General features: G+C 52.2%; 1 protein-coding gene across 2 annotated transcripts; it reads right to left on the bottom strand.

The window, feature by feature from the left end:
• Positions 1-1,603: 1,603 nt before the first annotated feature.
• Positions 1,604-4,316, bottom strand: LOC309326335 (rhomboid-related protein 4-like). Of its 2 annotated transcripts, none has more exons than XM_081834931.1 (3): positions 3,898-4,316; positions 3,345-3,486; positions 1,604-1,783 (listed from the first exon to the last, which is right to left on the bottom strand). In XM_081834931.1, the coding sequence occupies exons 1-3, from the start codon at positions 4,253-4,255 to the stop codon at positions 1,714-1,716; spliced, it is 570 nt and encodes a 189-aa protein (XP_081691057.1). In that variant the 5' UTR covers positions 4,256-4,316; the 3' UTR covers positions 1,604-1,713. The 2 variants fall into 2 exon arrangements, with proteins under 2 accessions (XP_081691057.1, XP_081691058.1); XM_081834932.1 differs by having other exon boundaries at positions 3,345-3,480.
• Between the last annotated feature and the right edge of the window lie 20,094 nt (positions 4,317-24,410).

The raw sequence follows: 24,410 nt of genomic DNA, 5'->3' as shown, positions 1-24,410 counted from the left end.
AGTGCTAAGTGGGCCAGTGGCAGCGTTAGAAACTCAGATATATTATAACCACATTGCCAAATGGCACCTTAAACCTGGGTTATGATCACCACAACGGCACCACTTTTTCTCCCCCGTTGAAATTTATTACAATTGCTAATTTTTTTCATTTCTCTGTAGTTTTATATTTTAAAGAAAAAGGTCTCAAAGCAGTTAAAACATCCATCCAGTTCAAGCTTCGAGGGAAACATTTCAGATGCTTTCCCCTGGCTTAATTGATAAAGCTGCCCCATAGCAGGAGAACGCTAGGAAGGCAATGTGGTGGAGTGGTTAGAGCAAAGTTTCCCAAATGTCAGGTCTCCGGCTGTTTTTGGACTACAGCTCCCATCATCCCTGACCGCTGGTCCTGCTAGCTAGGGGAGGATGAGAGTTGTAGTCCAGATACAGATGGAGACCCAAGTTAGGGAAACACTAGGTTGGAGTGTCAGACTAGGACCTGGGAGGTCGGGGTTCGAATCCCCACTCAATCTTGAAGCTCCCCAGGAGACCTTGGAGTCAGTCACAGCCTCTTCACCTTCCTCGCAGGGTTATTCTAGAAATTAGGAGGAGGGTGGCCGCCTTGGAGAGAAAGGAGGGATGAGGGTAAAGGGACCCCTGACCATTAGGTCCAGTCGTGACCGACTCTGGGGTTGCGACGCTCATCTCACTTTACTGGCCGAGGGAGCCGGCGTACAGCTTCCAGGTCATGTGGCCAGCATGACTAAGCCGCTTCTGGCGAACCAGAGCAGCGCACGGAAACACTGTTTACCTTCCCGCCAGAGCGGTACCTATTTATCTACTTGCACTTTGACGTGCTTTTGAACTGCTAGGTTGGCAGGAGCAGGGGCAGAACAACGGGAGCTCACCCCGTTGTGGGGATTTGAACCGCCGACCTTCCGATCGGCAAGCCCTAGGCTCTGTGGTTTAGACCACAGTGCCACCTGCGTCCCTAGAGGAGGGATATAAATGCAATGAATCAGCTCTTCTGCCGACCTGCTAAAATTGCAAGGAGGGGCCAGGCAGATATCTTGAAACCAGATATCTCCACGGTCACAATCGGGGCATCACTACAAGCCGGGGGTCTGAACCTGTTTTCAGCAGTGGACTTTAGCCCTGGAAACTGGGACCTCATAGCAAAAGACACTCTCTTCCCTGCCTGAGGCAGGCTTTGCATCATAGAGGGTAGGGGAAACCTGGCACGGGGGCAAATGTTGCCTTCGGGCTGCACCTACTCAGGCTCCCACCCCTTGCTGGCCTTGAGTGCTTTCTGCTCATCTGCATGAATTGGAATTTTCACAAGGGACCCCTTGGGGCCATCCATCCCAACCCCCTGCAATGCAGAACACAGAAAGGGTGTGTGTGGAGGAACCTCTCAAAGGTTTGCGCTGCTGCCCCTCCTCCTATTTGTGCAGAAGGGAGATTGGACAATGGTTGACCCGCTCTGGACGCTCGCTGCCACCATGTGGCCCCTGGCAGGTTGCCAACATGGCCCTCGGACCAGAAGCCTGCTCTGGCTGAGTCAGCTTTCCCCTTTATGAACCTGCCAGATGCTGCTGAATTCAGGAATCACTTGAGGAAGAAGGGAGAGAGGGAGGGCAGCTTTATTGAGATGGTGGGTGGGGGGCTGGCGCTGATGGCTCCTGCGGCTGGTGGGTGGTGGTCTTCCTTCAGAGGCTCACATCTTCAGTCGCTGCCCTAGTTCAGAGGGACGGCGGAGAGGACCAACCCAGCCAGTATCCCAGAGACATGGCCGGTGAGAGAACTCCTGGAGGATGGAGAAGTGGACATATAACCTCAAGGTTAGATTAGGCTAGATTGGTGACTGGGAGTGGCCGCCAAGACCACATAACACCCGTCCTGAGATATCTGCATTGGCTCCCAGGACGATTCCGAGCACAATTCAAAGTGTTGGTGCAGACCTTGAAAACCCTAAACGGCTTCAAAGGCCCAGGATACCTGAAGGAGCGTCTCTACCCCCCATCGTTCTGCCCGGACACTGAGGTCCAGCACCGAGGGCCTTCTGGTGGTTCCCTCCCTGCCAGAAGCCAAGGGAACCAGGCAGAGGGCCTTCTCGGTGGTGGCGCCCGCCCTGTGGAACGCCCTCCCACCAGATGTCAAAGAGAACAACAACTACCAAACTTTTAGAAGACATCTGAAGGCAGCCCTGCTTAAGGAAGCTGTTAATGTTTAATAGGTTATTGTATTTTAGTGTTTTGTTGGAAGCCGCCCAGAGTGGCTGGGAAAACCCAGCCAGATGGGTGGGGTATAAATAATAAATTATTATTATTATTATTATTACTGCAACACAGGATCCGTGGGGCTGCCCCAGAGGCTGTTCAGAAACATCCAGCTGGGCCAGAATTCAGAAGCCAGGTTTCTCACTGGGGCAAGGCGGCTTGAGCATATAGTACCGACCCTGGCCTGGCCATCACATAGAAGGCAGAGCAAGCTTGTTTTCTGCTGCCCTGGAGGGTAGGACTCGAACTCGCGGCGGCGAGATTCTGACTATAAACGCTAGGAAGTACCACCTGTCAGCAAGAGCCGTTCAAAAGCCGAACAGGTACCCACAAGAGGTGGGTGGCTTCTTTGGAGGCTTTTAAGCAAGAGGTTGAGTGTCCACCTGCCATGTGTGATCTAGCTGAGATTCCTGCATCACAACGGGTTGGGCTAGATGACCCCAGGGGATCCCTTAAGACTCTACAGTTCTATGAGAACGAGGCTGTGCCCCATGCCCCTGGGGGTCTGTCCAGTCGCCAGCTGGTGGTTCCCTCAGTTATTTTGCACCTCGCTGTTTGCCCCAGGCTGCAAAAAGTATTGTGCCAACCTGCAGGAGAACACACACACACACTGTGACTCAGCCTCTCCTTCCTGTGACTCAAGCTGCTTCTAGGGGGAAGAGCTCACGGCACAAGCTCATCATAGAATCACAAAACCGTAGAGTCGGAAGGGGTCCCCTTGCGGTCATCTAGCCCAACCCGCTGCTTGCAATGCAGCGACCACAGCTCAATAACCCCTGGCAGGTGGCCTGTTTTTTTAAAATCTCAAGGAGAATTCTGCAGCTGGGTAAAGGCAAAGGTGGCTTCTCTGCTTTTCCTGCAGCGGAGAGTTCCACAGTTTAACTATGTGACCTCCGTGCTGGGATTATGCCCTAAGTGAGCAGAGGAAATGGAAAGCAGCGATGACAAGAGTGCCTCTGAGTGTGTCTAGAGTGTTGGAACGACCTCAGAAGAGGGGGAGGGAATCTTCTACCTTCCACTTGGGGCGGGAATGTCGGCTCCCTGCTGCTTGGGTTTCTTTGCCCTCCCCAACTCGCATCCAGGGCTTACCTGGGATAAAGGATGGCGAGGAGGAGGCATTCCAAGATGCAGAGCCACCTGGTCGTGACCGTGAACCCGCTGGACATCGTTGCCACAGGGACGGATTCCACTTGCCGGCCCATGGCTTCCAGGGAGAAGAGGACCCCTGCAGCTTGGAAGGAGGGAGAAGATGGAAGAGCCACGTCAAAGGAGCATCTAACCTCTGCCTCTGGACACAGGCTCTTCCACAGAGACGATTCAGCATTGCGGCGCGGGGCGCGGCTGGACTAGATGGCCTTTGGAGGGCCCTTCCAACTCTTAAAATCCCGCGTCTGAAATTTGCAGGAGCTTTTCAAGAAGAGACGGGGTGATAACCCGCCAGAGGTTTTTTCAGCTGTGATCTCTGCATTGCGGAGGGGTGGCTAGAAAACGCATGGGAATCCCAACTCTAAAATTTCATGAGGGGTTGGACTAGATGAGCTTTGGGGGTCCCCTCCGACTCCCGCAGCCCTATGACTCCAAGTGAGATGGAGAGCCGGAGAGCCCCGGGGGCAGCGCGTTGGGGATGGGACAGCCAGCTCACCTGAGAAGCCGACGGCGCAGTGCTCCCTGTACCATATGTTCCCCGTCAGTGCGGCCAGGAGGGTGTTGAGCGCCAGGTGGAAGAGCCCCCCGACGAGGGCCAAGGCCAGGAGTAGGACCCCCGTCCGCAAGCTGCCCACCTCCTGCTCCACCCCGTGGCCCAGCCACAGGAGCGTGGCCATGTTCATGAGGAGGTGGGCGGGTCCCAGGTGGTGGAAGGGGGCCAGGAAGAGCCTCTGCCACTGGCCCCGGTCCAACACCGTCCTCACGCTCAGGCAGGCAGCCCCGGGGGCATGGAGAGGGTGCCAGAAGAGGGCAAGGTTCATGCCCACCAGGGCCAGGGTGGCCCAGGGCACCATGGGTGGGGGCTGCCTGCCCCCAGGCTGGGGGCCAGGACAGCAAGAGGAGGAATGGGGGAGGGCTCCTTCTGTGACCTCAAAGCTGATGCAGGCCTTTGCGACCTTTGACCCTCCCTCCTCCTCAATCCTAAGAGCCCCACCTGGACCAGGATCAGGCCCCTTTAAGAAGACATTGCCCCCTCTCCCCGCCCACACCCAAGGAATCCTGGGAGTTGCAGTTCCTTAAGGGCAGCTGAGAGTTGTGAGAAGACCCTCCTACTCCAATTCCCAGAGCCCCCTGGGAAAAGGGGCGGCTTGTTAAGGAAACCCGGGGCAGGTGAAAGGCTGGGCTTCTCCCTGCATTGTAGGGGGCTGGAATAGATGGCCTTTGGGGGGTCCCTTCCAATTCCACAGTTCTATAGTTCTACACAGCACAGAGTTAAACTGCGGAACTCCCTTCCAGGTGCCACAATTTAAGGAGATTGACAAGCTGGAAGGTGTGCAGAGGAGGGAAAGCGAGAGGATCAAAGGTCTGGAATTTAAGCCTTATGAGGAACGGTCGAAGGAACTGGAAAAGAGGAGAGATGATAGCCATCTTCAAATACCTAGACTCAGCGGTTCTCAACCTGTGGGTCCCCAGATGTTGCTGGGACTACAAGTCCCATCATCCCTAGCTAGCAAGGCCAGAGCTCAGGGATGATGGGAGTTGTAGTCCAACAACATCTGGTGACCCACAAGTTGAGAACTGCTGACCTAGAGGGTATTATTACTTTCATCCCCCCCCCCTTTTCAAATTTTGCACCCTAACAGTTTTGCGTCCAGGGCAGCTGCCCTGCGGCCCCCAACACCCTGTGTGCCATGGAGAATCAGAATGACCACTTCTAAAAGAGGGTGGACCTCTGTGGACTTTCAGGAAGTCTAAGAACACAAGGGGTGCCTGCCGGATCAGGCCTGTTGCAGGAATTTATATATAGGTTGGGGGGTGTTGCCCCTCCAGCAGATATCATGCACATGCAGCCCACTACCAAAATCAGCACAATCACTTTTGTGACTTGTCCCCACAAAACACTTCATCACAGTTTCTTCCTATCTATTCAAAGGGCCTTTGCTGCACGACACCAAATGTCAGAATTCACTGATCAATGGATCTATGTACTGGCTCACTAGGAAAACTTCAGAAATTCATCTAGACGTGTGAGCTCAGCTACCCAGCATCCCCTCTGCCTGAGGGATAATCCCTGGCATCCTGATACCTGAGTGCCATTCCGGTAGCCATTCCGGGAAGAACAAACCCAGATGAAGACAAAAGGGTGGGATTAACTTGGCTGGGAAACAGGGAAATGGAAATATCTCTTTTGTTCCACTTGATGGGTGTTTGGTGGAGGGCAAGGAGAACCGTGGGGCAGGGTCCAGGATGCTCAGATTACGGCCACCAGACCTCCCCTTTCATGATGTACGAGTGATGTAGTTGGGGGGGGGGTTTGAAGCATGGGGATTAGCAGCCAATAAAAGTTTGGGTTCTCTTTTGTTTGGGGCTTCCATCTTGTTCCACCTGGTGGCAGGTGGGAGTCCAGTTGCGACAGTCTTCAATCAAGACCAAGCCGACTGGCTGCTGTTTTGCTCTGGTATTCCTGGCTGGTTCTTTGTCCAGATTTCTCCGTTAACATCCTGCAGCAGGGAGTTACAAAGTTTAATCCTGCGCTGCGTGAACATTCTTTTTCCTGTTCTGAATCTTCAGAGCTCAGCTTCATTGGACGGCCATGAGTTTGGGTATCCTGAGAGAGGGATAAAAACCTTGGCTAAGGCCAGTCCCAAAACTCTAAAGCTCCATCTAGTGTCCATCCCTTCACACTACGCCTGATGAAGCAGACTCTGCAGAAGTTAATAATAATAATAATAATAATAATAATAATAATAATAATAATAATAATTTATTTATACCCCGCCCATCTGGCTGGGTTTCCCCAGCCACTCTGGGTGGCTTCCAAAAAAATATTAAAATACTATAATACATCAAACATTAAAAGCTTCCCTAAACAGGGCTGCCTTCAGATGTCTTCTAAAAGTCTGGTAGTTGTTTTCCTCTTTGACATCTGGTGGGAGGGCGTTCCACAGGGCGGGCGCCACCACCGAGAAGGCCCTCTGCCTGGTTCCCTGTAACTTGGCTTCTCGCAGGGAGGGAAGCGCCAAAAAGCCCTCGGAGCTGGACCTCAGTGTCCGGGCAGAACAGCTGGCTGTCATCTTCCAGGTGCAGTGGCGTAGCGTGGGGGGTGCAGGGGGGCCGGCCGCACCGGGCGCAACATCTGGGCGAGGCGCGCTCGCCGCCTCCAGAGTCGCCGAAGAGCCTCGGGCGCAGGCTGTAGCAGAGCCCCATGTCTCGCGGAACCGACGAGCTGTGCGCGCGTCCGGGCTGAAGGCGTCCGGCAGGCAGCGGCTCTCAGCGCTCGCCGCGGAGGGCGCGCCAGGCAGCCCCTCCTCACAGCCCCGCCGCTGCTGCTGCAGCTGCTGGGCCATGTTGCATTTTCCTCGCCTCTCTGCCCTCCTCCTCCGGGCAAGCGGCGTCATTTGGGCGGCAGCGCCAGTGGCAACTCGCCTCAGATCACCTGACACAGACCCGCCGCCGCCGCCGTGGCTACCTTACCGTAAATACCCCAGCCCAGGCAGCAGCAAGAAGAAGCTGGCAGCGGTGGCAGGTTAGGGGTTAGGGGCGCAAATTACTTGCCTTGCCCCAGGTTAGGGGGCACAAATTACTTGCCTTGCCCCGGGTTAGGGGACACAAATTACTTGCCTTGCCCCGGGTGCTGACAACCCACGCTACGCCGCTGTCCAGATGTTTTGGACTACAAATCCCATCAGGCCTGAAATATACTCAGAGTCGCAAAGTGATTTCATGCTCTTTATTCAGCTCATAGTGGTGAGGAGGAATGAATCAATGTCCCCTCAAAGTATCTGCTTTATATACATTATTTACACAATGGGCTGCACATGATAGGCTAATTCCAGGATTCTACTGTGGGCCAATCAGGTTGTGGATTCACTTCTATCTGGGGCATGATTGGGTGGTTCCTGCTAACCAATCATACTGCTGCATTGTTCTAGGACCAATCAGACTGCTGCATTCTGAATCCTATTGTTCTAGGACCAATCAGACTGCTGCCTTTTGGAGCCTATTGTTCTAGGACCAATCAGACTGCTGCAGTTTGGATCCTATTCAACTCAGTACATAACACCCCTCCCCTCTAAGTTCCAGTCCTGCCCGGAAGGTCGCATTCATAGTCCTCAAGGTACGCCGGTGGCCTACGTGTGCGTTGCGGCCTGGGGTGTTCCCTGGTCCGGGGTTCAGGTTCTGGCTCGTGTTCCAAGGATGGGGCTGTTTGGTCTGGCGCAACCGGCTCGCTCAGTCGTGGTTCTGGTTCCGGTGTCCTTTCGGCCTCGCGGGTCCTCTCTGTATTTACTGATTCTGCCTCTCCTGCTTGCCCCTGCTGCTCTATGGGTCTCACTGCCCCACTGTTCCCTTGGGACTCCTCTGACCTGTCCTCCTCCTCCTGGTTTTCTCCCGGGAATCGTCGCCGTATCTGGTCGCAGTGGCGGCGCCAGCATTGCCCCCCATCTGTTAGCACCTCGTACGACACGGGGCCCGTGACCCTGGTGACTGTGGCAGGTACCCATGCAGGGCCTGCCCCAAAATTCTTTGCGTACACTGGGTCCTGGGCCTCGAAGGTCCGGGGGTTCCTGCCTTCCCCCACCACTACCTCATCCTGAGCTCTATCGGGGTGAAGGCGGTCCAATCTGATTGCAAGGCGCCGACCCATTAGTAGTTCAGCGGGGCTCCGGCCAGTCGTTGAGCTGGGGGTGCTGTGCTGTGCTAGAAGGAATGTGGCAAGGCGGTACTCCCAATCCCCTTGCGTCATGCGGCGAAGGGTGTCCTTGGTGGTCCGCACCATGCGTTCTGCTTGGCCATTGGTGGCAGGGTGGAATGGCGCTGATCGGATGTGGCGGATGGCGTTCTGCACTGTGAAGGTTTGAAATTCTCCTGATGTAAATGCAGTCCCGTTGTCTGAGACGAGAGTGTCAGGGAGCCCGTGGGTTGCAAACAGCCTGCGTAGTACCCGGATGGCTGCGGACGTAGAAGTGGACGGTACCAGTGCGACTTCCAGCCATTTGGTGTAGGAGTCCACCACTATGAAGAATGTTTTCCCCTGAAAGGGGCCAGCGAAGTCCACATGCAGGCGTGACCATGGTGCTCGGGCGGACTCCCAGGACTGGACTGGGGCCCTTGGGGGATCTGGGCGGGATTCCTGGCAGGCCTGGCAGTGTTTGACCCAGGCCTCTATCTCTCCGTCGATCCCCGGCCACCACACATAACTCCTGGCAAGGGCCTTCATTCTTACTACCCCTGGGTGTGTCTCGTGTAGGGCTGTGAGGACCCTTTTGCGGAGGGGCTGGGGAACAACGACCCTGCTTCCCCATAACAGGCACCCCTTGTGGGCTGACAGTTCATGTTTGTGGGTTGTGTAGCCGGCGAATTCTGGCCCGGGGCTGCGGCTGGGCCATCCCCTCCACACCCAGTCCAGGACCCGGGAGATGACCCTATCTTTCTTGGAATGGTGTGCAACTTCTTGTGCCTGAATGGGGCGGTCAGGAAGCAGCTCCAGGCTCATAACCTCTTGTGCAGGTGCTGGGTCGGGGCCTGTTTCCGGTAGTGGTAGCCTGCTGAGGGCGTCTGCATGGCCCATCGCCTTTCCAGGGCGGTGAATCAGTGCATACTGGTAGCTGGCAAGGAAAATTGACCACCTGAGGACGCGAGGAGACAGCACTTGGGGGGTCTGCTTTTCGGGGGCAAACAAGCCAAGCAACGGCTTGTGGTCAGTCACCACGGTGAAGGGCCGCCCGTACAAGAAATCATGGAATTTTTTTACTCCCTTCACGATTGCCAGACCCTCCTTGTCGATTTGCGAGTAGTTCCGCTCGGTTTCGTTGAGTGTCTGGGAAAAGTATGCTACCGGTACCTCTCTTCCATCCGGGAGTTGGTGTCCCAGGACAGCGCCGATGCCATAGGGCGAGGCGTCGCATGCTAGCACCACCGGCAGCCTCTCGTCGAAGTGTGCCAAGACCGAGTTTGAGACAAGCAAGTCCTTGACTGCCTGGAATGCGGCCTCCTGGCGCTGGCCCCACACCCAAGGGGCCCGCTTGTCCAGGAGTCTGTGTAGGGGCTCCGCTACCGCCGCCTTGTGGGGAAGGAAGGAATGGTAAAAGTTCAATAATCCCAAGAAGGCCTGAAGTTCAGTCTTGTTCTTGGGCGCTGGGGCATCACAAATGGCCCGTACCTTGTCCCCAGTCGGGTGAACCCCTTCTGCATCCACCATAAATCCCAGAAAGTCCACTTGAGGCACTCCTAGTAGACATTTTTCCCGCTTCACCTTGAGACCCGCCATCTGGAAACGGTGCAGAACAGTGCGGAGGCGGTCCTCAAACTCCTCTGGTGTGGGCCCGGCAATCAACACATCATCAAAGAAGGGGGTGACACCAGGAATCCCTTTAAGGAGAGAGTCCATTAGATTCTGGAATATGCCTGGTGCCACGCTGACCCCGAATTGCAGCCGCTTTACCCTGAACGCTCCTCTGTGCGTCACAATCGTCTGTGCCTCTGCTGTGGCCTCATCTACTGGCAGCTGTTGATATGCTTGGGCCAAGTCCAGCTTGCCAAAAATTTTCGACCCAGCCAGGGTGGCAAGGACATGGCTGACCACTGGCACTGGGTATGCATGGGCCATGAGGGCCTTGTTTATGGTACATTTGTAGTCTGCGCAGATGCGGACCGAACCATTAGGCTTGACAGGTGTGACGATTGGGGTTTCCCAGGGGGCATTAGGCACCGGCTCCAGCACTCCTTGCTCCACGAGTCGGTCCAATTCCTCGTCTATACGGGGTTTCAGGGCGAATGGGACCCGGCGGGCCTTGAGCCTGACTGGTCGTACTGCGGGGTCAAGCTGTAGAGCAATGGGGGGGCCCGTATACTGTCCCAATTTCCCATCGAAAACCCCCGGAAACTCCTTGCATATGGCGTCCACGTCCACTTGTAAGCTCATGTGGTTCACCCCGGTGATGGCTAGTCCCAGTGGTCCAAACCATGCCAACCCCAGTAAGCTAATGTAGGGGCCCTTGACCACAAGCAAGTCCAGTTGCCGCGTCCGCCCTCGGTATTGCACCCTGAAGGTCCCCACCCCCATTGTGGGGACCTTACGTTTCTGGAAGTCCCGGAGGGTGAATGGGGCCGGCCTGAGTTTGGGACCCCCAGTAGGACACAGTTTCCTTAAGGTCCTTGCCGAGATTATGGATAGAGTTGAACCCGTGTCAAGCTCCATGCGGCATGGGGCCCCCTCTATCTGTACCTCTACATAAATTTTCTCTACGTTGGGGTGGGGCAACTGGTATACCTGGAAGTCTGTGAGCTCCGTCGAGTTGCCTTGGTGCGTTGGGCCCCGGGACCTGGGGCTCTTGGATTGGTCATCTGATGCCTGGCTTCGGGTGGGCCGAGCCCGACACACCCGGGCGATGTGTCCCAATTTTCTGCACTGCCTGCACTCTGCGTTGCGGAAACGGCAGGTCCTCCTCTCGTGACTTTCTCCACAGCTTGCGCAGTTCCCTCCTTCTCGTCGAGGCAGCTGTGGTATGTGGGCTGCTTGAGTGCGCTGCTGTACTCGGTGCACCTCCTCCCTGTCGGATCCCGAGTCGTTGGTGAGGTCTTCGTGGTGGACCCTCGGTTGGGACGGCTGGCTCAGCCGTGCCTCTTGCGTCGACCTCTCAGCAGCTTCCGTTGCCAGGGCCTCCTCCAGAGCGACCTGGAACGTTAGGTTCTTCTTAGCGTAGAGGCGTCGTTGCAGCTTCTCATCCTTCAGGCCACCGACGAGGCGGTCACGAAGCATGTTCTCCAGCTCTGAGAAGTTGCAGAACCGGGCAGCTTGGCGGAGAGAGGTCACAAACCCAGTTATGGTTTCCCCAGGGGCTTGCCGCTTTGCGTAGAAGGCATTTCGACGAGCCACCACTGAGGGCTGTGGCGAAAAGTGCCCCTTCAGCTGTTCCATTATTGTTCTGTATGGAACAGTAGCGACGTCTTCAGGCGCAAGGAGAGCCCGGGCGATTTCAAATGTCTCCTCTCCGCAGACGCTGAAGAATATTGCCCTCTTCTTGGCGTCTTCTTCATCGGTGACCCCTTTGGCTTCTAGGAGGAAGGTGAAACGGGAGGCGTACGCTTCCCAGTCTCCAGATGCTGGGTTGAATGGCGAGAAGCTGCTGTCAGTTGCCATTCTGAGTTCCTTGTGTCCCGGAGCTGAAGCCTGGATACACGGTGCGAGGCAGCGGTGCGGCAGGTGGCGGTGCTGTGGTGCTGTGTGTGGCAGTCAGCTCAGCGGGATCCCACCCTCGTCGCCAGTGAAATATACTCAGAGTCGCAAAGTGATTTCATGCTCTTTATTCAGCTCATAGTGGTGAGGAGGAATGAATCAATGTCCCCTCAAAGTATCTGCTTTATATACATTATTTACACAATGGGCTGCACATGATTGGCTAATTCCAGGATTCTACTGTGGGCCAATCAGGTTGTGGATTCACTTCTATCTGGAGCATGATTGGGTGGTTCCTGCTAACCAATCATACTGCTGCATTGTTCTAGGACCAATCAGACTGCTGCAGTTTGGATCCTATTCAACTCAGTACATAACAAGGCCCCTGGGGCATCATATGACCACACCAGCTGGAGCTGATGGGGAATGTAGTCCAAAAGCTCTGGAGGGCAGGAGCTTGCAGAAAGCTGGCTCATGGCATAATAAAAAGAGTTAAGTCTTTTAAGTTGTGCCACGAGGCTCTTTCCTGTGACCAACACGAGTGCTGGAGTCTTTTTTGTTTTTTTGTTTTCCTTGAAATGCACAGTCTGCTTTTCAAGGAAAACTTCCTCTACGGAGAAGCTTCAACCCTCCAGTTAAAAAACAACAACCGCCAACACCCCCGGGTGATAAAATGTAAACATACACAGAACTGGGACAGCTAAACATTGAACCGGTATATAAATAGAATATAAAACATAATACAGATAAGAATAAAAAAAAGGAAAAAGAACATGCACGCCATCAAGGAAAGTAAAATTACCAAGTTTTTGGCGCTTGCGTTACTGAATCGGGATTTAAATGAGAATCAGGGCTTGGTAGAGAAACCACTAACTGAATTTCTCTTGGTGGAAGCAAATAGAGTTATAGCCACATTCTGGAAGTATTTGTAAGGTGTGATGCCCCTATATAGGAACATTGCAGTGTTTGGTGCTTTTTAGTTTAGAAAAAAGGCAAGTTAAGAGGCGACACGATAGAAGTTTTAAAAATTATGCACGACAGAGAGAAAATGGATAGAGACAGTATCCAGTTCTGGGCGCCACAATTTACGAAGGATGCTGACAAGCTGGAATGTTTGCAGAGGAGGGAGACCCAAGATGATGAAGGATCTGGGAACTGAGGCTTATGAGGAACAGTTGAGGGAGTTTGAGATGTTTAGCCTGGAAAAGAGGAGACTGACAGGTGCAATAAACGAAAATCTGCCCTTATTCCCTTATGGGGGACACATGAGCCCTTATAGAGTCCTTTGCAGGTTCTCCATCGGGAGGAGAAAATAACAGAGGCCAAGCAGAGAATACTGAGAAGCAAAGCAGCTCATAAGCCTGGTCTTTATTGATCTGTTGCAACAGGGTGCCCCCTTCACACACAAGGAGAAGGAGGAGGACCCCGAACGAAGGTGTGCCCGCCCTTATATAGACATTTTAAATTGCCCACCCTGGAGTCCAAGACCACCCCCAGAAACATCATACCTACATCACAGTAAGGACAGTCTACAACAGAAATCTGAGTGCCTTGTATACCTCCTGTCTGGCAGGTTACCTGTTAATGCTCACTTGATTGGATTGCCTGGGGAGCCTTGCCAGTCATTTGTAATGACAAATACTCAGTTCCTGAGCCAGGTCACAGGCTCACCCTATTCAAACACAGACATGCGATTTATGAACGAAAGATGCGATTTATGAACGAAAAGACAATGGGGAGGCTCCCCCACCTTCTCCCTCCTTGCAGAGAAAACATTTGAAAATGGTTTCAGGGCGGTCCTCCTGTGCTGCTCCAGACATGTGGTCTACACATCTATGTATGCGGTATGCGCTTGGTTGGTACATTTATGGAATATATATATATATATATATATATATGTGTGTGTGTGTGTGTGTGTGTGTGTGTGTGTGACCTTAAATTTTTCATTTCAGAGGAGATATGAGAGCTGTCTTCAAGCATCTGAAGGGCTGTCCCATGGAAGATGGTGCAAACTTGTTTTCTCCTGCTCTGGAGGGTAGAACTCGAACCCATGGCTTCAAGTGACAAAGAAAGGAGATTCCGACTAAACATCAGGAAGAACATTCTGACGACAAGAGCTGTTTGACAGTGGAACAGACTCTCAGAAGGTGGTAGACTCTCCTTCCTTGGAGGTTTTAACTGAGATTCCTGCATTGCATGCAGCGGGTTGGGCTGGATGACCCCTGGGGGTCCCTTCAGACTCTACGATGCTATGATGCTTCTCCCTCTTACTTAACACTACAATGCTTCTCCCTCTTACTTAACACTACAACTTTTCAGCTGGCATTCAGAATCACGGCTGCCTCCAGCAGCCATCCGTCAACTCCTCCATGAATTCACCTTACCTCTCTCGCCCTGACCTCGCCACTGTGATCCATGTGATGGTCACCTCCAAACTTAATTATTGTAACTCTACGTGGGGCTGCCCTTGAGACTGACCCAGAAACTCCAGCGGGTGCAGAATGCTGCGGCGAGGCTCCTTACGGGGTCCTCGCCGCGGGATCACATTCACCCGGTGCTATACCAGATACACTGGCTCCCGGTGGAGTACAGGATCAGGTTGAAAGTGCTGGTTTTAACCTTTAAAGCCCTACATGGCCTAGGACCCTCGTACCTACGGGACCACCTCTCCTGGTACGTCCCACGGAGGACCTTACAGTCTTCAAACAAAAACATCTTCGAGGTCCTGGGCCACAGGGAGGTTAGGCTGGCCTCAACCAGAGCCAGGGCTTTTTCGGCCGTGGCCCTGATCTGGTGGAATGCTCCATCACAAGAGACTAGAGCTCTGCGGGACTTGACATCTTACCGTAGGGTCTGCACCAGGCCTTTGGCCAGGGCACAGCCTGACCTCCTCCTTCTGTAATCCTCACAGAACTCTAGCCCAATGGTTGCCATTAATTTGATTCAGAATTGATTTTAGAATGAATTGATTTGATAATGCTGTGTTACTTTTATTGTTAGCCGCTCTGAGCCCGGCTTCGGCTGGGGAGGGCGGGATATAAATAAAAATTTATTATTATTAATCCCCTTCTAAAGCCACACAGAGCCTAGGACTTGCCGATCAGAAGGTTGGCGGTTTGAATCCCTATGACGGGGTGAGCTCCCGTTGCTCGGTCCCTGCTCCTGCCAACCTAGCAGTTCGAAAGCACATCAAAGTGCAAGTAGATAAATAGGTACCACTCCGGCGGGAAGGTAAATGGCATTTCCGTGCGCTGCTCTGGTTCGCCAGAAGCGGCTTAGTCCTGCTGGCCACATGACCCGGAAGCTGGACGCCGGCTCCCTCGGCCAGTAAAGCAAGATTTACCTTTACTTTAAAGCCACACATGTTGGTGGCCATCGCTGTGTCTCTTGCTGGAGCGAGGTGCACAGTTTAACCAGGGGCTACGTGAAAAGATCTCTTGGGGCAGCAGACCCCAGAGGTCAGCGCTGCTTTCGTGCAACACCCTTGTGTGTGTAATGGCAACACAGCAGTGCTTGCCGTGGGCCACGTGCCACGGCTGGCTGGCAACAGAAGCAGCGACTGTTTGCCCACAAACGCCGAGGGATGTGCAGACAGCAGGAGGCTTTGGGTTTAGTAAACAGGGAATCTGGTGGCACCCAAAACAACCCCCGGTGCATTGGGTGGGTCGCAGTCTTGCACGCGAGACCACCTCTCTGGGGGAGGCAGAGGATGGGTCGAGGGGCGGAGGGAGGAGAAGGAACCGATTTTATATCAAGGAAAGGCACGTACAGGTGCTGCTGGAGCAGAGCGCCAGCAACATGTCGACAGGTGTGCGCACACCATCTCCCAGGAAGGACGCAAGGCTTGTTGAGGTTTCGGCGCATGAATGCGTACAGGATTTCTGCAGCAAGGCCTGGAGCCTTGTTCCCTCGCTGGCTTTGTGCTTTGTGCTCTGTCCGTTTGTCTGAGCACATCAACGCACCACCGAGCAGCCATCCTCAAGGCGCTGCGCTCCAGGCGCCGCTGAGCTACAACTCCCACATATATATATAGGTAAAGGGTAAAGGGACCCCTGACCATTAGGTCCAGTCGTGGCCGACTCTGGGGTTGCGGCGCTCATCTCGCTTTATTGGCCGAGGGACCCGGCGTACAGCTTCCGGGTCATGTGGCCAGCATGACCAAGCCGCTTCTGGCGAACCAGAGCAGCGCACGAAATGCCGTTTACCTTCCTGCCGGAGCGGTACCTATCTATCTACTTGCACTTTGACGTGCTTCCGAACTGCTAGGTTGGCAGGAGCAGGGGCAGAACAACGGGAGCTCACCCCGTTGTGGGGATTCGAACCGCCAACCTTCTGATCAGCAAGCCCTAGGCTCTGTGGTTTAAGCCACAGCGCCACCCATGTCCCAAATATATATAGTTTTTTAACATATCATTTCCAACAATCACATAACATAACTTCTTATCTTATACATTGTTTTAGACTTCTGTCAACACCTCTGATGATTTCCTGTCTTTTATCACTTATTCTGCATTTCTTAATATATCTATTAAAGAAGGCTGATGGCCGAAGAATGGATGCTTTTGAATTATGGTGCTGGACTAGACTCTTGAGAGTCCCATGAACTGCAAGAAAATCAAACCTATCCACTCTTAAGCAAATCAGCCCTGAGTGCTCACTGGAAGGACAGATCCTGAAGCTGAGAAGCTTCCTGGTAAAGACCCTGATGTTGGGAAAGATGGAGGGCCCAAGGAGAAGGGGACGACGGAAGTAGAGATGGTGGGACAGTGTTCTCGAAGCTACCTGCATGAGGGAGGCAGTGGAAGACAGGAGGGCCTGGCGTGCTCTGGTCCAGGGGGTCACGAAGAGGCGGACACCACTAAACGACTAAACAACAACAACAATAATTCTCTCATAGTCTTTCTTACAATATTTCATATAATTCTTACAAAACGTCTTGCAATCCTACTAGCGTAATCTGCTCATTACTATTACTTTTCAAATCGTTCATATATTTACTCCAGTCTTTCAAGAATCTCTGAACCAGCAGGTTTCGAATCCTTCCTGTTAATTTATCTAATTCTGCATATTCCATCAGTTTCATCCTCCATTCTTCTTTTGTCAGTAGTTCTTCTTGCTTCCATTTTTGCGCCAGTAATATTCTTGCTGCCGTCACTGCATATAAAAACAACTTACAATCCTTTCTGTTTATATCATCTCCTACAATGCCAAGTAAAATTGCTTCTGGTTTCTTAATAAATGTGTATTTCAACATCTTTTTCATCTCATTATATATCATTTCCCTGAAGTTTTTCACTTTTTTACATTCCCACCACATGTGATAAAACGTTCTTTCTTTTTCTTTACATTCCCAACATTTATTACTAACTTTATACATTCTAGCTAGTTTCACAGGAGTAATATGCCACCTATACATCATTTTCATCACAGCTGGGCCCTAAACTCTAGACACCCTTCCCCTCAAATTCCTAACTCGGCTACGAAGGTCAGGAGGTGACCTTTGTCCTGCCGCTATGTTTCAGCTCTACCTCTCCTTTAAATCAGAACCAGTGAAGGCGGTGAAGGTCCTGTGTGAGTGCCTGGAGGCGGCTGGAGGATGGATGGCGGCTAACAGATTGAGGCTGAATCCTGACAGGGAAGAAGTACTGTTTTGGGGGGACAGGGGGGCGGGCGGGTGTGGCGGACTCCCTGGTCCTGAATGGGGCAACTGTGCCCCCGAAGGACCAGGTGCGCAGCCTGGGAGTCATTCTGGACTCACTGCTGTCCATGGAGGCACAGGTCAATTCTGTGTCCAGGGCAGCTATCTCCCAGCTCCATCTGGTACGCAGGATGAGACCCTCCCTGCCTGCAGACTGTCTGGCCAGAGTGGTGCATGCTCTGGTTTACTCCCGCTTGGACTACTGCCATGCGCTCTACGTGGGGCTACCTTTGAAAGTGACTCAGAAACTGCAACTAATCCAGAATGCGGCAGCTAGACTGGGGACTGGGAGTGCCCGCCGAGACCACATAACACCGGTCTTGAGAAATCAACATTGGGTCCCAGTACGTTTCCGAGCACAATTCAAAGTGCTGGTGTTGACCTTGAAAGCCCTAAACGGCCTCAAAGGCCCAGGATACCTGAAGGAGCGTCTCCACCCCCATCGTTCTGCCCGGACGCTGAGCTCCAGCTCTGAGGGCCTTCTGGCGGTTCCCTCATTGCGAGAAGTGAGGTTACAGGGATCCAGGCAGAGGGCCTTCTCGGTGGTGGCGCCTGCCCTGTGGAACGCCCTCCCAGCAGATGTCAAGGAAATAAACAACTATCCTATCTTTAAAAGACATCTGAAGGCAGCCCTGTTCAGGGAAGTTTTTAATATTTAATGCTGTACTGTTTTTAACACTTGATTGGGAGCTGCCCAGAGTGGCTGGGGTATTAATAATAATAATAATAATAATAATAATAATAATAATAATAATTTATTGTTGTTGTTTTGTTGTTGTTGTTGTTGTTGTTGTTGTTGTTGTTGTTGTTGTTATTATTATTATTATTATTATTATTATTATTTCATGGCTAGTCTTCCTCTCAGGGCTGTTCTGAAGATAAAACGGGAGGCCTGCTCCCAAGAACATAATGCGCATCTGACAAAAGAAACTTTCGCCCACGAAAGCCATTCCTTCTGGTGTCACAAGCTGGGATTCCTGCACTGCAGGGGGTTGGAATGGATGACCTTTGGGGGTCCCTTCCGATGCTACAATTCTGTGATAAGCCCCTTCGTTGTTGTTTTTTTAATTAATTAGTCAGGGAAAGGGGAGGGGTGTCAACATTTTGATTCCCCCCACTTCCTTCCCTGCTGCGGCATAAGCCCCGAGCTCATCTCCAAAACCACTTAGACCACCGCAGAAAACACAGAGGAAGCCGTGCTCAATATAATTAAGGCCCTAATTGTTTATCGCTCCCTCCTTCCACTTCTCCTCCTTTTTCTCTGCGAGCCAGGAACAAATTTTATTAGCTCCAATTCCAGTAAATGGGCTTGACGTGGGTGATGTTGCGGGGGCACCGTGGGCTGGCAGAGGAGGTCTGAGCTTTGGGGTCCCAGCAAAGGGGGGTGTTCTGCCGGGGGGGGGGGACGCAGCAGAAGTCCAGGTCATCATCGTTAGGGGCCCCTAACGATCAGGGCCTCGTGAATCAGCCTGGCCCATGGTAGATTATTATAAGATTACTCATGTTGTGGGGAAAAAACACAGGGAAAAGCTATCTTTATATATATATATATATATATATATATATATATATATATATATATAAATATATATAATTTTTAACATATCATTTCCAACAGTCATTAAACATAACTCCTTATCTTATTCAGTATTTTGGACTTCCATCAACAACCTCTGAAGATTTTCCGTTCTTTATCACTTATTCTGCATTTCTTAATTATTTCTCTATTGCTTTTAATTACCGTTAACTAATAATTCTCATCATAGTCTTCCTTGCAATATTTCGCACCGTCCTCCTTACAGAACTTCTTGCAGTCCTACTAGCGTCATCTGTTTATTACAATTGCTTTTCAAATATTTACTCCAGTCTTCTAAGAATCTCTGGTCCCTAGAGATTCCCAGGGACCAGGGAAAAAGTTATCCTAACTCTCCCCTAAGGCTAGAATTTGAGGGTTTCCAAGGAAGCTGGATGTCAGAAGATTCATAGAAGAACATAGGGTCAGAAGGGACCCCTAGGGGTCATCCAGCCCAACCCCCTCCTGCAGTGCGGGAATTCAGGGCAGATAATAGAAAGCCCTTCCCACAGTTCATCTGTGGAACTCCCTGCCACAGGAAAGAGGCGGGGGCCCCACTAACCTTGTCTGATGTTCTAACCTCCAAGGACTTGTCCAATGATTTTTCTCGGGGGGGGGGGGGCACGGGGGGGGGCAACACCTGCCGCAGAGATAACTTATCAGGGGCCCAAGTGTTTGGTGTAAATAGTTTCCTGCCCTCTGTCTGCCCTTGTTTAACCTTGATCCTTTTTTCTTGAGGATGTCTCTCATCGCAAATGGGTAGGGGCCCGATCCTTGCACAAAGCCCCTATTTAATATTCTGGTTTAGAAGGGGCCATAGCATCGCATGAATTGCCCGATCAAGGTGTTAATCGGGGATGCAAACGCTTAGCTGGAATTTAACAGAGCAAATCTGTCTTTCTCTGGGATTTTCTTCCCTGCACGAGAACACAGGCTATAGGATTCCTGCATTTTGGGGGGTTGGGCTAGGTGAGTTTTGGGGGTCCCTTGCAAATCCGCAGTTCTACGATCCTGTGACGCAGAACTTCCTCCTCCCGAAAAACCTCTTCCTCCAATCGCCCAAACCTGCAAATAAAAAACAAAAAATTAACAGATGGCAATTTGTAAACAGACAAAATGAACGCGGCTCGTATTTGAAGCCACAGACACTGTTATTATGAATGGCGCTTTTAAAAATTGTTTTCCTTCCGCAGGAAAGAAAAGGCGGCAGAGAGAAGGGAACCGTTTCCTGGTAAAGGGATTTAACAGCTGGTCTTTACGGGAATTTGCTGCTTTTATGGGCAGCTGGCCATAATGTCCTTTGCCACGTGCGGAACCTGGCATGATCCTGGTGGCAAAAGCTCCCTTTGCTGGCCGTGGGTCCCCTTCCACCTCCACCTTTTAGAACAGCCTCCCTCATCCTGTCCTCTCCCTGTGTTGTGGTCTGAAACGGCTGGAGAGGAATCACAGAACTGCAGTGTTGGAAGGGACCCCTGGTGGTCATCCAGCCCAACCCCCTGCGATGCAGGAATCTCGGCTAAAGCATCCCGGATAGGTGTCCATCCAAACTCTGCTTAAAAACCTCCAAGGGAGAAGAATTCACCACCTTCCGAGGGAACCCGTTGCACTGCTGAACGGCTTTTACTGTCAGAAAGTTCTTCCAGAGGTTGAGCTGCAATCTCCTTTCTCGTCACTTGAAGCCATGGGTTCGAGTCCTGCCCTCCAGAGCAGGAGAAAACAAGCTTGCTCCCTCTTCCATGTGATAATCCTTGAGATAAGTGAAGATGGCTATCCTATCTCCTCTCAGTCTCCTCTTTTCCAGGCTGAACATCCCCAACTCCTTCAACCGTTCCTCATAAGGCTTGGTTCCCAGACCTTTGATCATCTGGTCCGCCTCCTCTGCACACCTTCCAGCTTGTCAACATCCTTCTTAAATTGTGCTGCCCAGAACTGGACACAGAATCCAACTGCGAAGGAAGAGAATAACCACTGTGGCTGGTAGCCCTGTTGCTTGCCTTCCTCCTCTAGGAATTTATCTAATCCTCTTTGATCTATTCGAAGGGTTTATTCCAGGGTTGTGTTATTGCCCCAACTCTATTCATTAGTATCATTGCCATGATCCTACACTTTGTCGAAGGGAAACTCCCCACTGGGGTAGAAATCATATATCAAACAGATGAAAAGAAAGCTCTTCAATCTGGGCAGGCTGAAAGCAAAGAGTAAGGTTGCCGTAATTTCCGCCATAGAGCTTCAGTATGCTGATGACAACGTAGTGTGCGCACGCTCAGAGGATGACCTCCAAACCATCCTAAATATCTTCGCAGAAGCTTACAAAAAGCTTGGCCTGTCGCTCAACATCCAAAAAACCAAAGTGCTGCACCAACAAGTACAAAATAACCCCTCTGCAGCGCCACAAATCCAACTCAGTGGTGTAACGTTGGAAAATGTCGATCACTTCTCCTACCTGGGCAGCTATCTTTCCACAAGGGCCGACATTGATGCCGAAATCCAGCATCGCCTGAGCACTGCGAATGCGGCTTTCTCCTGATTGAAGTGCAGAGTGTTTGAGGACTGGGACATTTGCAGGGAAACCAAAATGCCTGTTTATAAAGCTATTGTACTACTAACCTTACTGTATGCTTGTGAAACATGAACCACTTATAAACGCCATCTCCAACTCCTTGAAAGATTCCATCAATGGTGTCTCCAAAAAATTTTACACATCACTTGGGAAGACAGGCGAACTAAAATCAGTGTACTGGCAGAAGCAAAGATCACCAATGTTGAAGCAATGATTCTTCAACATCAACTTCGTTGGACTGGTCATGTTGTGCGGATGCCTGATGATCGTCTTCCAAAGCAACTACTCTATTCTGAACTTAAAAATGGAAGGCGTAATGTTGGTGGTCAACAAAAGGGGTTTAAAGACTGTCTCAAGGCAAATCTAAAAAAATGTAGTATAAACACTGATAATTAGGAAACACTGGCCTGCGAGCGCTCCAGTTGGAGAACAGCCTTTACCAAAGGTGTCATGGGCTTTGAAGACACTCGAACTCAGGATGCAAGGGAGAAACGTGCTAATAGGAAGGCACGCTTGGCAAATCCACACCGTGATGGACTCCCGCCTGGAAACCAATGTCCCCACTGTGGAAGGACGTGTGGATCCAGAATTGGCCTCCACAGTCACTTACGGACTCATGGTTAAAACCGTGTTTATGGAAGACAATCTTACTCAGCTACGAGGGATCATCAAAGAAGAAGAAGATAGGGAAGATAGGGACCATCACTGGATGGTCGCAAATTCTGGCGTTTCGTGTTCCCACTGTTTCAACGTCAGAACATGGGAAGAGGCCATGACCCACCTAGTCCAGCGTCCTGTTTTCACAGTGGCCAATCAACGAGAAGCCTCCAAAACAAAGGGACAAAGGCAACTGTCCCCTCCTGAAGTTTCCAAGAGCTGGAAGCATCCAGAAGCATTTCTGCCTCCTTTTGCTGCAAAATGTGAAGTGCTCTAATTTTCCTGGATCCAAGGCCAGCGGCGCCTCCGGAGTTTCGCCGGCCAAAACTCCTCTGCCCTGAGCTACTCTCAGGGTGCTGGAAAAGCCCCTGGATCAACGCCCAACAGCTCCTAGCCGCAGGGTGGGGGGCACCTTATCGCCCTTCCCCAGCCCTTGTTGTTCAAACGCAACTTGACGCCCGGTTTGGAATTATCTGAGTGTTTGCACCAAGCGAGCTGGGCGTCTGTTTGTGTGTCTGCATGACTTGGGAGACAAGCAGCCTTCGCAATGGGACGCAGGATCTTGTGCACACGTCTTGGCGAGAGACTCCATGACTCTCCAAACACACACAGACACAAATTTGTTGTTGTTATTTATTTGTTTAGTTTGTGACTCCCTGGACCAGAGCACGCCAGGCCCTCCTGTCTTCCACTGCCTCCCGCAGTTTGGTCAAACTCATGCTGGCACCTTCCAGAACACTGTCCCACCATCTCGTCCTCCGTCGTCCCCTTCTCCTTGCGCCCTCCATCTTTCCCAACATCAGGGTCTTTTCCAGGGAGTCTTCTCTTCTCATGAGGTGGCCAAAGTCTTGGAGCCTCAGCTTCAGGATCTGTCCTTCCAGTGAGCACTCAGGGCTGATTTCCTTCCGAATGGAGAGGTTTGATCTTCTTGCCGTCCATGGGACTCTCCAGAGTCTCCTCCAGCCCCAGAATTCAAAAGCATCCATTCTTCGGCGATCAGCCTTCTTGATGGTCCAGCTCTCACTTCCATACATCACTACGGGGGAAACCAGAGCTTTGGGAAAGGCTACTTCCCGTACGCATGTACAGGAAATCGTTTTAAAAAAATAAGAATAAAAATCTGGATTAATGGACCTTGCCCAATTTATTGCACACGCCTCCAGCGAACCTCCCCTGCAATTATGGGATTTCGTTATTCGCGGGCACCGGCAGATCCCGTATGCCGCATCCCCACGTGTTTTGTATAGCTAACTGCCACCAGCTAAATGAAGGTTTAATTGGAAAGGGTGTGCGCGAAAGACGTCATGACTCTGTCATCAGGAGGTCTTGCGCGCTCACCCCCACTGCACCCCCGGGGGTCCTGGCTTTCCCGTTCAGACGAGGCGCCCCAAACACGCAACCAGCCAGCCACACACGCGTCCGAGGGGGGAGCTGACGCGACAGGAGAGGGGAGCGCGGAGGCCGCCTCCGATTGGCCGCTGGGTGGCAACATTGCGCAAGGAGAGCCGGAGCCGACTGCGGATTGGCGAGCCGAGGCCACACCGGAGCCGCCGGCGGGGACGTCCAGCTTGGCCCGCGCCTGATGCAGCCGCCTCACTGGGGGCCGGGCTGCTGCCCGCGGGTGCAAGCCGCCGCATGCATGCGCCCTCCTGCCCTTGCAGTCGGGAACCCCGTCTGCCTGGAAATCCGGATCTTTCGATTCGGAGCCACTCCCGTTTACACGAGCCCATTGGGGGAAAGTGGATTTGGCGCGCCGATTAGGCAGCGGGTGAATCGGGAGGAGGGGGAGGCGCCAGGGGTGGGAGTCAGAAAAGGCAGGGAGGGAAGGAGGCGAAGAACTTGGGATTTTAGAGTTGCAAGGGGCCCCCAGAGGTCATTCAGTCCAACCCCCTGCAATGCAGGAATCAGTCCTGTTCTACCTCTTCCGGAAGACCTGCGAGTATGGATGGATGGAGCAGGCCTTCTTGACAACTCCGGGTTGCCGTCCCTCCAGCAGCGCTTTAAGAGACAAAACCAGCGTCTGGATGTGCCCAGTTGCAAACGGGGCACAGTGGGGACCCACCGAACCCTCAGGTTTTGAGAGGGCAGCAGATTCTGGAACAGTCTTCAAGGGCAGCCCAAGGCGAGCATCGCACTGCAGTAGTCTAGGCAGGAGGGTTCCGGGACTAGATTTCACCCTGGATTTTAGCTGGGTGTGCTAGGCTCTGCGGTGTGATACAGCAAGGGCCCCGGGCAGATTTCTAATGTTAGAGAGTTGGAAAATACATATATATATAACTAGAAAATGGAGGGGGTGTTGGAAAGAGGGGAAAAGGTGAGGGGGGCATGGAGAATTGGAAAGCAGG

Source organism: Podarcis erhardii, assembly GCF_964252035.2.
Source record: "Podarcis erhardii genome assembly, chromosome: 13".
Classification (NCBI taxonomy): domain Eukaryota; kingdom Metazoa; phylum Chordata; class Lepidosauria; order Squamata; family Lacertidae; genus Podarcis; species Podarcis erhardii.
This window is presented reverse-complemented; position numbering and strand designations above follow the sequence as displayed.

Excerpts from the sequence above, each read along its gene's own strand:
- LOC309326335 (XM_081834931.1), bottom strand. The coding sequence starts at position 4,255 with ATGGTGCCCTGGGCCACCCTGGCCCTGGTGGGCATGAACCTTGCCCTC. Across the intron at positions 3,487-3,897 it reads CTGCGCCGTCGGCTTCTCAG|CTGCAGGGGTCCTCTTCTCC; the intron begins GTGAGCTGGCTG and ends CCTCCTTCCAAG. Across the intron at positions 1,784-3,344 it reads CTCGCCATCCTTTATCCCAG|GAGTTCTCTCACCGGCCATG; the intron begins GTAAGCCCTGGA and ends TCCATCCTCCAG.